The sequence below is a fragment of the Cydia pomonella genome, chromosome 19 (assembly GCF_033807575.1).
Source record: "Cydia pomonella isolate Wapato2018A chromosome 19, ilCydPomo1, whole genome shotgun sequence".
In the NCBI taxonomy this organism is placed as follows: Eukaryota; Metazoa; Arthropoda; class Insecta; order Lepidoptera; family Tortricidae; genus Cydia; species Cydia pomonella.
This window is the reverse complement of record NC_084721.1, coordinates 369,357-384,942: the sequence shown is the minus strand read 5'-3', so window position 1 is coordinate 384,942 and position 15,586 is coordinate 369,357. Positions and strand designations below refer to the sequence as shown.

The 15,586-nt window shown below is 38.0% G+C and overlaps 3 protein-coding genes across 5 annotated transcripts in view; 2 read left to right on the top strand and 1 right to left on the bottom strand.

Annotated features, from left to right (window-relative positions):
- Positions 1-4,730: 4,730 nt before the first annotated feature.
- Positions 4,731-10,011, top strand: LOC133528412 (pinin). The gene is made up of 6 exons (XM_061865798.1): positions 4,731-4,903; positions 4,978-5,109; positions 5,699-5,915; positions 6,180-6,474; positions 7,004-7,327; positions 8,651-10,011. Exons 1-6 carry the CDS (start codon positions 4,773-4,775, stop codon positions 8,797-8,799), a joined length of 1,248 nt encoding a protein of 415 aa, XP_061721782.1. The 5' UTR covers positions 4,731-4,772; the 3' UTR covers positions 8,800-10,011.
- LOC133528414 (ADP-ribosylation factor-like protein 2) lies at positions 10,004-14,271 on the bottom strand. Its single transcript, XM_061865799.1, has 4 exons — positions 13,663-14,271; positions 13,432-13,587; positions 11,675-11,873; positions 10,004-11,193 (listed from the first exon to the last, which is right to left on the bottom strand). The coding sequence occupies exons 1-4, from the start codon at positions 13,725-13,727 to the stop codon at positions 11,059-11,061; spliced, it is 555 nt and encodes a 184-aa protein (XP_061721783.1). The 5' UTR covers positions 13,728-14,271; the 3' UTR covers positions 10,004-11,058.
- The window catches only part of LOC133528411 (protein kinase C), a 19,828-nt gene continuing 18,508 nt past the window's right edge, over positions 14,267-15,586 (top strand). For all 3 annotated transcript variants that reach the window (XM_061865796.1, XM_061865797.1, XM_061865795.1), the window contains exons 1-4: positions 14,267-14,498; positions 14,671-14,803; positions 14,885-14,999; positions 15,504-15,564. In XM_061865796.1, coding sequence (XP_061721780.1) covers positions 14,402-14,498; positions 14,671-14,803; positions 14,885-14,999; positions 15,504-15,564 — 406 coding nt within the window. In that variant the 5' untranslated portion in view covers positions 14,267-14,401. The remainder of the gene's footprint in view (positions 14,499-14,670; positions 14,804-14,884; positions 15,000-15,503; positions 15,565-15,586) is intronic.

Here is a 15,586-nt window from a genome sequence, read left to right as displayed (position 1 = left end):
CCTAAAAATTACAGCCGGTGGCAACGTTTGGTGACATGTCCTTAAAAACTTCAAATAAAAAAATGGTACGAGTAAAAAAGAAATAGTTCATCCTGGCAGGGTCGCCATATAAGGACGTCGGCCCGCGGATAGTAAGCAAACAACCATTTTCGAATAAATGTGCTTAATTAGATACCAAAGAAGAATAGGTTACATAGGCCTAGTTTACCCTCTGGGTTGGAAGGTCAGATGGCAGTCGCTTTCGTAAAACTAGTGCCTACGCCAAATTTTGGGGTTAGTTGTCAAGCGGACCCCAGGCTCCCATGAGCCGTGGCAAAATGCCGGGACAACGCGAGGAAGAAGAAGAAGAAGAAGATTTATATATATATTATGCAAGTACACTTACATACACTACACTGTATGCCAATAAAAAAGTATTACTTTCCTTGGTACCTGTCATCAAAGTATACGTTATAAGCTTACTTTTCGATGTGCGCTTGTTAATGCATTGAACGATTGGCATTTTGGCTACAGCCACTGTTTTGACTTGTAGGGGAGCGCATTCAAAAGTATACGGCCTATAGATTCGGCTCACCAGTGTCACTAGCAGTTTAGTTTAGAACGACGCCAGCGCAGCTTCAGTCGGCCATTTTTCATGGCACGGCTGAACGCTCGGCCGCGCCTCGGATTTAACCACAGACAACAGACGCGGGCATAACAGCTAATTGCTTTTTTCAGCGGGAAACGAGGATGCACGCTCCGCTGAAGCAACGATATTTTAATAGGGTTCTTAAACTTGACTAGTTGTGCTAGTTGTATAAAGAAATAAAATCTGAAGCTTGAACTCGTAATTTGATGGTGAACAACTTTTTAACAAAAACGATGTAAAGCTATTTGAAATTGGTTCCTCGTAGATAAATGGTTGTAAGGTATGTTATAGTAAGGTGAAACTAGTTTACAAGTTGGTAGGCTTATTTGGTAGATTAATTTTTGATTCTTATCTTACATTCAGAGTTATAATTTTATTCTTGTAATAAAATTGTATATACCTAGTAGCGTGACTACTTACTTAAAAAACACAAATCGAAAAATATTTAATAATAGTACATTATGATACAAGTATGCTAAGTTAGTCATTACACACGAGGCGATATTGTGCGCGCGAACTGTAAGCGAGCGCGCATTAAGAAAGCCGATGTGGGTAATGACCAATGCACACGCGTTTCATACGACGTTTTTCAACACACTTGAGAGGAAAAAACAAAACTTATAAATTAGATAAAACAGTAATTTTTTGCTTGGACCTTATATTCAAAAACTCGGGAAAGCGCTTAATGCGAAAGTTATCACTGTATTTTGTGAAAATTATGCACATAAAAAAAGGATTCTAAGAGTCAAAATTTCTGGTACTTAGCTTTAGACAGCACAGACTGTGCAAGTGTTATTTATATGTCATAATTTCATAGAACTTTGACGTTTAAAATAACACTTGCACAGTCTGGGCTATCAAAATCGCTACAGACTTATTTTGGTGTAACTTCTATGCATAACGATTTTGCTAAAAGTTCGTCCTACCGCGTTCTTTTTCACTCTAACCCACCTTGATGAACATTGTAACCGGCTGATAGTAATTGCCATTACAAGTATATAATAACTGCAGCCAATAAGATTAGAACTCCTACGCATGTCCAAAGGAATAGTTATGATAACGCGTGGCGTAGTTGGCATGATGGCATGACGTGACGCGCAGTGGCGCGTCGACAGCCCCGCAGAGTAGAGGAGAAGAAGTAGTGTATTTCCGTGGTAGATATAGTTTGCATGCTACCTATATGCTTACGGTACATTGCATAAACTATTCAGTGATAGTGGAGTACAGACAATATGATATCTCGTTTACTTATTTAAGCATATCAACTTCACCTTATGTACTCGCATTTGTTTATATCCTGCCTGCCTGTTGTTACCTAGCTCTTAACTGTTTTTTTTTTCATTTCCTGACTATTTTTAACTGTATGAAGCACAATAAAGAATATTTACTTACTTACGTACTTACTTATATATACATAGGTATTCAAGTATATCTTAGTATAAGTAGAAAAATAATATTTAAATTATGTACCTATAACTGTAGCCATGCGATTCAGCCTACATCATTCAGGCGAAATGAAAATTATAAGTTTCTCTTTATAAGGATGGCGGCCGGCGGATAGTAAGCAAACAACCATTCTCGAATAAATGTGTTTAATTACTAAAAAATAAAATAATAGGTTACATATGTCTTTATACATACACGACACACACTACACGCCCCACCGGCGCAGAAATAAATGAAGTTATTGTTTATTGTATACATGTACATTTTACAGTACAGTGATGCATCAAGATACATGGTGTTAAATATAATTTCTTAGGAATAGTACATATGTAGTACCTTATGGTTGACTTGTACATAATGCCTTTAGACCTTAAGTCCATTGTTTGTACTTTCTTGTATTGTAACGGCATGTAACGGTTAAATAAATAAAAGGCAAAAACCTCCAATTATGGGTAACAATTTAAATTAAGCTAGAAGTGTTATCATAAATGTCAAATGTCTATAAAATTATGACGCCTAAAACACTCACGTTCTGTGCAGAAGTTACCTTGTGCGCCCACTCTACAGGTGTAGAGCTACTGATGTGCCTTCGCAAAGTTACAGAATTTGCAAAATTTTAAGATAGGTATGGACATTGTGAATGTCATCTTGCTTTGTGTGGTAGGGCATAGGACAGCGGATGTCATTTCAGAACTAGAGCAGAGCCCAACTGGGCAAGTACCTCCTACTTATAGAAAACCGCAGCCAAATAACACTAGAACCTACTCAGTGTTATGTTCCTGCCGGTGAGTATAAGGTTGCCAGAGCTCAACGGGGGTGCGGAGAGTTAGGGTCGGCAACGCGCATGTAACTCCTCTGGAGTTGCAGGCGTACATAGGCTGTGGAGACTGCTTACCATCAGGCGGGCCGTATGCTTGTTTGCCACCGACGTAATATATATAAAAAATTACACATGGAATTTTTTTAGAAATTTCTTATATTTTTCTACGGGGATTGAAATTTTCTATTTAAAAAAATGAAAGGTTTCCTTTGTTTATTGTGTAACTTTCCGCGGCTTGCACATCTCCCGGTGGAGCAGAAGAATTTTCGAGAACAGGAAAGATAACTTTTATTTACCTGCATGTATATGACCCAACATTGTACTTGTACTCTGGTAGCGCCACGCTGACATGACACAGTGCGTGCCGACAGGCGCGGGCCGCTCCAGGCCGCGGCGCGTGAAATTAAACCGCCCACCGGAACCCGCCCGCCAAAGCCCGCCGCCTAATAACACGCAAAAAATCCAACAATATTGGTTTAATTAAATTTAAAAATTAGTCTTGCGGCGCCCTGTATTAGTTTTAATGGTGTTGTAGCTTGAACAACGTTGACCGAGTATCAAAAAAAAAAGAGAGTTAATTCAACATATTCCTACACAGAACTGTCATTAAAGCTAGAAATAAAATCAATGGTCACAAACTAACAAGAAGTATAAGTATAAAAATATAAAACTAAATTTAACTGAGTGTAAAACCCCAATTATAAAAAAAAAGAACATCTTGTTCAACAGGGGCAACTTTCTCGAACGGTATTAGACTAATATTATTAGTCCACAAACTGGGGCACATTGCTCGAACGGTATTAGTCGAATATTATTAGTGTGTTGTCATGGTAACCCATACGATTACATACGAACTAATATATATTATTAGTCTAATACCGTTTGAGAAATGGGCCCCTGTCAAATCGTATGGGTTTTCATGACAACACAATAATAATATCAGCCTAATATGGTTCAAGAAATGGGCCCCCGATCGGCTCGCAGCATAGACTCCATAACACTGGCGGCGTTATCACTCTCTGTATCTTTATTCTTCATTTTAGCACAGCAAAGTACACTTTTGAATGTGAAATACTAACACAAGTTTTTAAGACTGGGTTGACCATCCAGTTGCACCCTCATTAGGGGAATTGTGTTTTCTAATAAACCAATTTTCATTAAAATACTGATTTACACAGAAATTAATTTGTTTGTAAGAAAACAATTCCCTAATAAGGACACCACTGGAGGGTCGACCTAGTCTTAACTACGTCAGCATACGTCAGCCCTAAGAAGGTAACAGCGCAAGAAACTTATATTTTTAAAACTGTGCAAGAAGAGTCTGTCTAAGCTAAATTTGCACTGACTTGAATAGAACAAAGTGAGCCGTGTCATTTATACCATCATATTTATCGAAATTTGACAAGAATACACTTTGTCTTTGCAAATGCCATGCACAGTTAGCGGTAGTGGTCCGACTCTACATCTTTTTAGACGTGTTTTTGTAAATGTGGGCCTTCTTACTTTGAACGTGTAGCGACATCTGCCGTTAAGTAGAAAAATACACATACCAACTTTGCGGCAAGCGCCATCTAGTGTGCAGTAGCATTCACTTGTACTTTTTTGATTAAAATTAACGATTAATATGGGAAATATGATTTTTCGATTTTTATTTATTTATTATTATAAATTCAAAAGATTTGTCTAATTTGTTAAAATAAAATTTTACAAGAGAACAAAACAAAACGCGCGTAGTAACTTCCACAGATACACAAAAACATCTAAAATAACAAAACGCATTATAGACAGCCATCAGCGGCAGCGGTACGGAAATGTATCTTGTGAAGTCATTGAAGTGAATTTGTTATTTACTATCAATTTATATTGATTGAGTTCAAAATGGGGACAGAAGTAGCAATATCGTTTACGGCACTTCGTGCTCAGTTAGAATCGGAACGGAGCAGCTTGTACAAAATAGATGAAAACATCAAAAAGATAGTCCAAACGACGGGTCGATTCTCTAACGATAGGTTAGTGCTGAGCCTTGACGACAGGAAATTTCCAGTTTATGACCATGTTTGCCAAGTAATTTGTCTTGTTTTAGGTTTAATAACTCATCTAGTGACTACTTAAAAGGTGGACCACGTTTAGGCGGCCGAAATTCATTCCCTGACGCTAGACAACATGACGATTCTTTTGGAAAGAGAAAACAAGAGACCAAAACGGTTTTTAGCAGGTAAATATAAGTCTTAATCTCCGCACACATTGGATACGTCACGCAAGTAATTAAAGTGGTCAGTTGTATATTTTGCATTTCATTTATCATCTAGTGATTGGTTTTGATTTCACACATGCACTATTTCCTAAATACAAGAAACATTTGCCATCTATTTCTTCTTATCTTGCATCAATCGCTAATGAATAATTCAACTTCTAAAATGTGTTCTTAGGTTGGACTGAAACCAATTGAAGTCTTCAAACATTTTTGGTCAGACAAGGATATATGGTATTCTAAATTAATACTGTCATCCTGTAATAACTTAATTGGTTTAATATGGAAAAGTACTCGCAGATCTAGAAAAACATACTGCAGTAATGTTACTGTAATTGAAGATTGTTGAACAAAACTTGGCCATTAAAATGACACCACTAGTATGAAGCTTACAGTGATGTTTATGCAATTTTACTGCCATATATGTGCAAAGTTAGCGTGATCTACTTAAATTATATAGTAATATGAAATCCAGGTCTCTGGCTTCATTGGGATTTGGTAGTATTTTCAAAGGGTTTAATTGGTGCAAGGTGAATATATTTTGATTTCACAGATTATCAGCGCGCACAGCAGGCAGTGATGATGAGGAGTCTGGTGGCAAGCGTCCGCGCGTCATCTCACAGGTGTCTCGCGAGTTGCCGACGCGCGCGGCCGTGCTGCGCGCGCAGGGCGGGGACGAGCAGGCGCGCACGCGCAACAGGCGGATCTTTGGCTCGCTGCTCGGAACACTGCAGAAGTTTAAACAAGAGGAGATTGTGCTGCAAACTAAGGTACAAGTTGTCATTACATGATTTTGTCTACATATAGAGGCTCAAAAATCTTATTCATTGATTTTTAATTTAAACTACCTCTTACAACATGGGTTATTGTTATATAAAAACAGTGAGGCAAAAGGAGCTTAGTTGTGGCATGCCTCTGTTGGTTGGGAACATTTACTGGCTCAGCCAATATTTGGTTTGAATCTTTAATTTTAAATAATTTAAACTCTGTTGCTACTCACTACAATGTTAATAAAAGTAAATTAATTATTATAGGAAGATAAAAAGGCACAAGTGGAAAGAAAAATAGAAGAGCAAGCTCGGGTACAGAAAGAAAAGGAACAGAAGGAAAGAAAGACCCTCTTTGCTGAGAGAGAACACAAAAAAGCCACAATCAAAGCTCTCGAAGCCAAGATGGCGCGGGTCCAAGAGTTTGAAAAGTGGGAGGCGTCACAGAAGAACCTGGGTAACTTTATATTGACCCGTGCCAAGCCGCATATATACTGGATACCAAAGAAGGTGACCGACAAGGCCACAGAGAAGCTGAACTCCAGTAGAAAGTATCATGAAAGTAAGTTTTTGTACTGTTTCTCTTTTTCTTATTTGAATATTTGTGTAAATTTTTAGTAATTGCATGTCAATTTGCAGCTAAATATGGTCCTTTGTATCGCAGTAAGTAGTAAAATACGAAATGATATTGATTATTTCCTATTAGTTAAAAGAAATCCTTCTGCACTATTATTTTTATTGCCTTTTACAAGAGTGAATATGGTTGTATTTTACTGATTCTAAATTAAAACTAATCTCATAAAAAGGTTTCTTTTTGACATTATCAGGCAGTCATGTCTTCATCTTTCCTTTCTACATGTTCCTCTTTTAAACTGAAGTATTTTAACATGTTTTATCAGAATTACACACCAAAAAAGGTTACCCAAGTTTCTTGCCAGAATCATCTCCAACAGGGATGTAAAATTACTATAAGTATTTAAAAGAAATCCTGGAGCTGAACACTCCGAACCGCTGTAGGCTTCTTACATTTTTGAAGATCTGTCATATGATAAGACAGGATGTAGAATAATCCCTAATTTTGAAATCCCCAGAGTGCATGGTAAAGAAACGCGCAGAACTGCAAGAGGAACTGCAACGGATAGAGCAGCGCTGCCTACGCGCGCGCGGCCCGCAGGCCAAGGAGAACGAGCCCGCCAAGGAGGACGAGCCCGCCAAGGAGGACGAGCCCGCCAAGGAGGACGAGCCCGCCAAGGAGGACAAGCCCGCCAAGGAGGAGGACGGCGCGCACGCCCGGGACAAGTTCGCCTGTCACCACGACAAGGACAGCGACGCAGACGACCACCACGAGGACACACATGAGCAGCCGCAGGAACAGCATGAAGGCAACGGGGATGCCGAGGTGAAAGAGGAGACAGGTCAGTTCAGTTGTCTGTGAAACTGGGGTCACAATAGTGCCCCCGCCAAGACTAGCCAAGCAAAGCGCGAGGGCACTACCTACCTTTTCTCGTAGCGCTTCATCGTATTTTAAACCCTCATACATTACTTTACATTTTATTGATCTCTAAAAAAACCACGAATTCGTCACTGACTCCCTGCACTCACTCACTGATGATAATAATAATAATATAATAACAAAGACGTTTATACAAAAATTTAAACATAGGTACATAATAAAAGTACACATTAATGTTTACAAACTAATTGAAAGGGAAAGTGGTTCAGCTAATGTCTGCGCCAAAAGGCTTCTGGGCACAGCGGCCCTAAGGACTTCCAGCAACGGACTCTGTTATTCTGCCACCGCCGTATTTGTACATCTAGCTAAGGACAGCAGAAACATTAACACTATTACATTTGGGACAGGATAGCAAAACCGAACAATACGCAGTGAATCCAAAAAAAAAAATGCAAATTTGACTAAATTTAAATATTTATAGAGCAGGTCATTCAACCAAAAGTGTACGTTACTTTCTTTTAGGGTCCAGTAAATATGCCTTGCAACGCAGTTTGAAAACCGCCAGGGACTTACTGTTAACTACGGGTGGCGGCAAATTGTTCCACCATTTAGACGCAGCATAGCGAAAACTGCCTCTAAATGATTGAAGCCGAAATAGTGGAAGGGAGATACACTCTTGTTGCTCATTGTCTTTCAACTTTCTGTTAGGCTTCCATTCAAGTTTACGCGGGAGATATGGTGGAATGCCAGATTGTTTAAGCGTAAATACCATAGCCGCAAGCTTTAATATTCGTCTATTTGACATATTCAGCTTACCCGCTTTATTAAGGTAAGTCCTAGAAACCTGAAATTTGATATGTAAGCTAGTATTAGTACACAAACAACAAAAAAATCTCAAACTTGGAACTTCTACCCCCCAACCCCTTAAACTAGGTGATGAACATTTGTATGAGACTTCTGCAAATGTTGATGCTAGAGGTCTGAAATTTTATATAGGGACTCCTTGTTATAAATAATAAAATACGTATTTCAGGATTTTTTGTAAATTATCCCCCACCCTTTAAATTAGGGGATGGAAGATTGCACATGAACGATTGTAGGAACCTATAAAAAAACAGTAATGAATAGTGAATAATTTTTTTGAGGTTGGCAATTCCTAATCATGCCGGGCTTAAATTGTGTTTTTTTATTGCAAAATTTGTACGATATTTTATGTAAAAAGAATTACAAACTGTGACCATAAAAAAATCACACATTTCTAACTCTAAAATTTATCTGTTTTCAGTAACAGACGAAAGTAAACTGGACACGACCACAGAACAGAACACTACAATGGAAACTGAAAAGACACAAGATGACTCCCAGATGTCCCCGGACACCAGCGGGCTACAGCAGAGTGTGGAGGCCCCCCCGGAGCCCACGGACGAGTCCTGAATACTAGACGTATATGATAGCATGTTGGCAGTATATGCAGAGGGTCAGAATTATTAGGCCTTGGCCTTTAGTTAACGCCGTACCATCACACTGTTTACTAGCCATCTGTAAACCTTATTGCAAATGCATTAGGTCCATCTATGGTTAGTGAAGAGTTGTTCTTGGTACAACCGAACGCATAGCGAAGTAAGTAAGCTTATATTGCTCACTCCACTTCCTTGCTTAAAGTTTAAAACTCAATACTTATTAAACTTACATCTTATTACAAATAAGTTTTGCAAAGCTCACTTAAAACTGATTATAAATTTCTGTCTATGTATGGAATGGGCACTCTAAGCTTACTTATTTCTCTATGTCGGAAGACAGAGATCTTTTATAGGTGATGCTGTATGTAGCATAGTGTCAACTGGAGACCAACGCTTTAAAGCAAAGGAAATGTGCTGTTAAAATATTATTTTACATTAGATCATTTAATTTTCTTGACTACCTTAAATCACAAAACGTGTTATAGTTAAGCATTAGGGGCATTTCCGCGCAGATAAGAGTATTCTTAAGTTGTTGTGAAAAGCTTTTTAAAAAGGACTAGAATATGAAGCTCTTTAGAAAAGCACAGGTTTTTAACGTTGGTTATAGGGTCGAAAACGAGCATGTTAGAAGTTGCAAGCGTACACAGGCTACGGTAGCCGCTTACCATCAGACTGGCTATAATATCAATGCTTCTTTGCAACGAATGTGGTATAAAAAAATATTTTTGTGCGTCTAACAGAGAGAGTTGAAATTTCGTTATCTGCCTCTATAGGGAGCGTGCATGAACTATAGGAGGCAGCACATGAGCCGTCAGATTTTTGGCGCGAGGCATAAATGTGATGTTTTTTGTTCCGATGTAGCCCACAAGATGGCAGAACCTACTATGCACAAGAAAACACGTGACGTGTAAATGTACATGTTTATGGTTCCGATTCAGGCCACAAGATGGCAGACCCTCTAACGCGCACGGTCCCTATTACTCTTACATTTTCGAGCGATAGAGGGGCGGATAACGAAATTTCTATTTTCGCGGCATTATATTTTCTTTGACTTGTTCTGCCCTCTACTGGTATAAGTATGAAACTTACCACTGTATAATATAATTGAAATTGAAATGTTTGCACAGTGATGCTGACTGTGATTATTATTGGGATGTGTTATGAAGTGAATAAACTGCTGACTTTATGTAAAAGTTTTATTAAATTAGTCTTTTAAATAAGTAACATTGGACAATGTTTTGCGAAGCGTATTAAAATTTATAAGTTTAGGAGTTCATTGTTATAATAACATTATTTAGCATTTCTTTTACCAATACAAACACGCGAAACCTATAGCAATGTATTATGAATATAAACAGGGACGAGTCCATAATGATGACTGGTAACCCCTTTACCAAGTCGCGTGCCTTCTCAAGGCATAAAAATAACTCAAGCTGAGAGCGGTAAGAGCTATCGAAAGCTACTTTGTATTTGTAGCTTTTTTTTAGTGAAATGTTTTTTTTTTCTTTGCGTGAAGGTTTCTTTCTCCTACCATACAAAATTAATTCAAGAACACAATACAGAAATAACGATAACATTTTGATATATCGCTAATGTTGATCATATACACCGTGTTTTTATTGAATTCCGTTAACTCTGGGGTTAACGTTTAAGGAAACTAAATGGCATAGTTAATAAAAAAAAAATATATATTTTCATAAAAAGTAATTAAATGTTGCATATAGCGTTGTTGTAACAGGGGCAATACATTTAATTCAACCAAACAATTGAAAACTCTGTGACATATCAATGTAATTTCGAACATCAATCGTCCGAGATAGTATTTACGTTTAGTAGCAAATGTACACACTTACTAAACACTAATCAATATGTAAACAGGCCCTAAGGTAAGTGTATACGCTCGTAAGAGCCTTATAAGATAAAAAATAATTATTGATTAGCTCAGAAATGGAATCAATTACAATACCAGTTTCTTTGAGAAAGTTACTTAATTTAAGCTTAGAAATGCACCCTTGCAATTAACGGAAATAAGAAAAACTTGGTGTATATACAATTTTCGACTTTTAATTTTCATTGCAGGAATATTTACATAATTTAGACCTTTTTCAATCAAATAAGGTTCTTATTGGCTACTTAAATAAACTTTCGATTTTTCATCTGAACCCTCCATGATAAACATCAATTGGAATTATTTGAGTAAGTAGTTAGTAAAATCTAGAGTATATTTTATAATCTAGTCTAGTGAAAATATCCTCGACGCAATGTCGTCCAGCATCCAATCTATGCCCTCGAGGAGGTTCTCGCCGGTGACGGCGGAGCAGCGCACGATCCGCCAGTGGTGCGACTTGATGCTGTCCAGGTCCAGGGCCTGCAACACAATTGCTTTCATTACGATACAAACAATGTTTTACATATGTAAGCTAGGGATAGGTATTAGTTCTTCAGACACAAATAAAGATGTCTCAGTCTATGCAGATTGGGTATTTCCTCACAATGTTTTCCTTTACCTAAGAGCAAATTAATGCTAACTATTAAATGATGTTACATAAATAATTTCCGAAAAATCCAGCAACATGAGCCAGGTTCTGAAAACAACCATAACAAAAAGGTGTAGCCAAGAGACATACACATTATCTCTCAGCTATCAGTGCTTCACAGTAAAAGAAACCTTATGGATTGTATTACTATAGAATAGAATGCTCTTTATTGCACGCCTCAATAAAAGAAACCGTACAAAAAAACAGTTGGTATTACACTGTAGTTATAAATGAACACTATACACCATATGATATCATCCACCAATGTGTCCTAACGAGTAAGATGTAAGACTGTTAAACTAAATGGGTTACCTCTCTGATCTCCTGCAAGGTGAGTGCTCCCGGCAGATCAGCCTTGTTTGCCAGCACCAGTAATGTCGCTCCGGCGAGACGTTCCTCCTGCAGCAGCGTACGCAGCTCCTTCGCGCAGCCTTCCAGTCGCCTAGAATCTGCACTGTCAACCACCCAGGCCACGCCGTCTGTGCTCTCAAAGTAGTTCTTCCAATAAGATCTGAAATCAAATTAAATATGGTGCTCAAGCCCTCATAAATTAATTGGGCAACTTTGAAAAAAACAATGACGTCACGGGACCGTAGGGCTGGCGTGTTCCTCGCCCAACAGATCGGCATAGCAATCCAAAGGGGGAATGCAGCCAGCCTTATGGGAACCCTTCCACAGGGATTGGACCTGGATGATCTAGCTTAATATGAACATTGGGCTAGGGCAACATCCATGTTGTGTTTTTTAGGTATTAATTTTAGTTGTGTTGGTAGTTTTAATTTTAGGTTACTTTTTATTCTAAGTTTGTTATTATTTAAGTGTGTTTATGGTTTAAAAAAATACACAATATAGGATGGGATTTTTTGTATTTTTAAATGGGAAATGGTTGATGCAACATTCCTAAGATTGTGGGACATTTGAATTCACAGGAAGTTTGCAACAAAACAGTGGCATATAATATATATTTAATATAATTGTCTCTATCTTGTAAAAAAACTTGACAAATATTGTATTCAAAAACATTAACATTTATATTGCCTGTCCGATTTGTAAGATCATGTTCACCATACATTTACTATGGAATACTTGATCTTAGAAAAACAGAGAGACTATACCAATATGAATATTTATGAATGCTTCTAATGTTCAAAGATCACTCAATGCTTGCTGTTACAGCCCAATTTCCATGGGCTACTTAGTAATTGATACAGCCTGCTGGAGAGGCAGATCACTATACACAATTACATAGAGATTTTCATTTTTTTAGAGTACCTAACCTATTACCATGAAATATAGAAGTCAATTTAATTTATACAAGCTTAATATAGGTATCTAGGTCTGGATTGACTGTACAGGAGCCAATCAGACACTCCATCCTGTTCCATTTAATGTTCTGTTCTATTTGTATGTGTTCTCAGGAGTATAGGTTTATTCTGATATATGATGCCTATGCTAGGGTATATATAAGGTACATGGGAGAGAGTGTGCAGTGCACACTACACTATCAGTAATTCATTATCATACAAAAAAATAAATATCTAGTACTCTATTGGTGGTAAAAAAAATTCAATGCCAATTTCTGGGAAAAGAAAAATTTACAACTCATGTAGTGTCATAGAGAAATATGAAGTAATAGAGTGCTCACTCCATACATTAGTTTTAGTACCAAATGATTATTATATTTGCAGTCGACATGAAGTCGACATCAAGTAGCGATACTCTGTACTGCTACTCGACAATAGATATCGCGGCAAACAAAAAGTCTAATGCTTTAAATTTTCAGCTAATATCGGGAAGATGACTTTCCTGAAGACTGGAGAAGAGTCTCAAAAAACTGTGAGGAGTGGCGCCGCCTGGAGGAGGCCTATGTCAAGGACAGCCTGACAAAGAAAAAGAAATACAGAAAAAGTAAAAACATAAAGAAATAAATAAGTGGATACTTGTATAACTTTAAAAGAACTAAGTGTCAGGACTAAAGGCTATTTTAATTTCAACTATTGATGGTTGTTATGATAGTTTTTATGTAATGATACCGTTTAAGAGGTTTAATGTGGCCTCAAGTGAGGTACCTGAGCGACTTCTGCCCGCCGACGTCCCAGATGTTGAGCTTGTACCCGCGGTGCTCCAGCGTCTTGATGTTGAACCCCAGTGTCGGCGAGATCGTGTCGATCGGCTCCCCGTTGAACCGCTTCAGGATCGTCGTCTTACCCGCGTTATCCAGTCCTCTGAACGAAAGCTAAGGAAATATACTGCCAAACAACAAAAGCTGACAGAAAATCAAAAAATTCCCAAAAGGATACAACATAAGTATTCGCATTTCTTTCTCCTTCTGTCGAAGCTTCTTCAATATTGTAAGAAAACCCATTTTATTACAAGTTTTGTGAATAAACTGCGATTTTAATATAATTTTATCGTTTCATTTCGTGATTCACAACTCACAACACGTTTGTTTGTCAGCTGTTAAATGTCAAGATTTGCTTTTAAATACAAAACAGATTAGAACTTGCGCACTTCTAGCCAAACAGCCAAATGGCAGTAGACGATAATAATAAAATTAGAAGTGTAAATAAAATAATCCACGAAAATAAATTGATTTAGGGAAACAGGTATTCGTTAAATATTTTTAAGTAAGTTTTGTGCCACAAAATAACCCTGAAACGTAAACTGGTAAAACATTGTATTGTAAAAAACCGAATTAGCAATTACGTTGGTAATCAACATTGTTAATACTTATTTTAAGGGGTCATTGCAATTGCCTGATTAACATTAGATTAATAATTGAATATTGAATAATATAATTTAATTCCGAAAGTCCCCATGACCAAAAACTCTATCCCGAAACTTTTTAAAATCGAATAGGAATCCATTAGCAACCATAGAGTAAAACATCCATCCATGGCGGATCTCGTCGCTGTCAAGACTTTTATTTAATTCTGTTTCAATTATGAAGCACCTTCAATGATTTTGAGTGGGCTTATTGTGTGGAAGTGATCGTGCGGTGGCGCGGCGCGGGGCCGGCGATCCGGTTGTGTCAGCGCCATGTTCAGCGGAACGGTGCGCGTCAAGGTGTGTGAGGCCACGGGCCTCAGGCCGACTGACTTTCAGAAACGGCACAACATGACCTTCGGGAAACCAGGTGAGTCCTGACCGTAGCCTTAATTATTTTCTTCATGAACCTAATGTCTCGTTTCTAATTAATTTTGCCCTTGAAAAATATCGCGCAGTCGTAAATTTTCGTTCGTAATAGGCGTAGCATGTTTACCAAAATGGGTGTCTATAATGTATGTAAATATGGTGTGGGGTTGTAGACGACCAGCCGATAGACCCGTACGTGTCGATCGACGCGGACGAGCACCACCTGGACCGCTCCACCACCAAGCCCAAGACCTTCGACCCCGTGTGGAACGAGACCTTCATCCACGAAGTGCAGAACGTCGCCAGGTACCGCGCCCTCTGACCTCGTTTTTGTTCTTTTATTTATCACCCATTGACTTGAATAATCACACTCATATTTTCCTGCAGCTTGGGGATCACTGTATTTCACGATGCCGCCATACCTCCGGACGATTTTGTAGCAAACTGCACAATTCCCTTCGAAGATTTAACTCACCGTGATAAAGACGCCACAGACTTTTGGGTGAGTAAACAAAACAGTGTTACAGCATTGAAGCTACTGACAAGTGATTGGTAGGGATCTACGAGACAATGGCTTATCTATATCCCGAAATCTCTGATAAAGAGTACAAACAATCAGAATTGTTGTAAGATGTTATCAGCAGCCAGTGTGTTTGTTGTGGTGATAGCTGTTATCAGCCTTGAGATTGTTTGATGGCCTTACATTTGTCTAATTGGAGTGTGATAGGCATGTATTGCTGGAAAGGAGAGTTATTGTCATCTGAACCTAAATATGAGTTGCTTAAAAATGAGGTGTTTATTATTTTACTAAACATTATGGAGATCTCTATATTATTTATACATTGTATCTAACTCAAAATTTTGGACCGAAATGATGTCCCTTAGAATTCATGACAAATTTTAGACTTTTTGTAATTTAAACTATTTATGGACACTATTTATAACTTGTGTATGAAAAATAGCTACTAAGTTATTAGAAAAATTAATGATGGATTTTCCCTTGTAGGTGGATCTAGAACCTCAAGGAAAACTGCATCTGAAAATAGATCTGAAATGGAATTCTCAAGGTGAGTGATTGGTTTATCACAA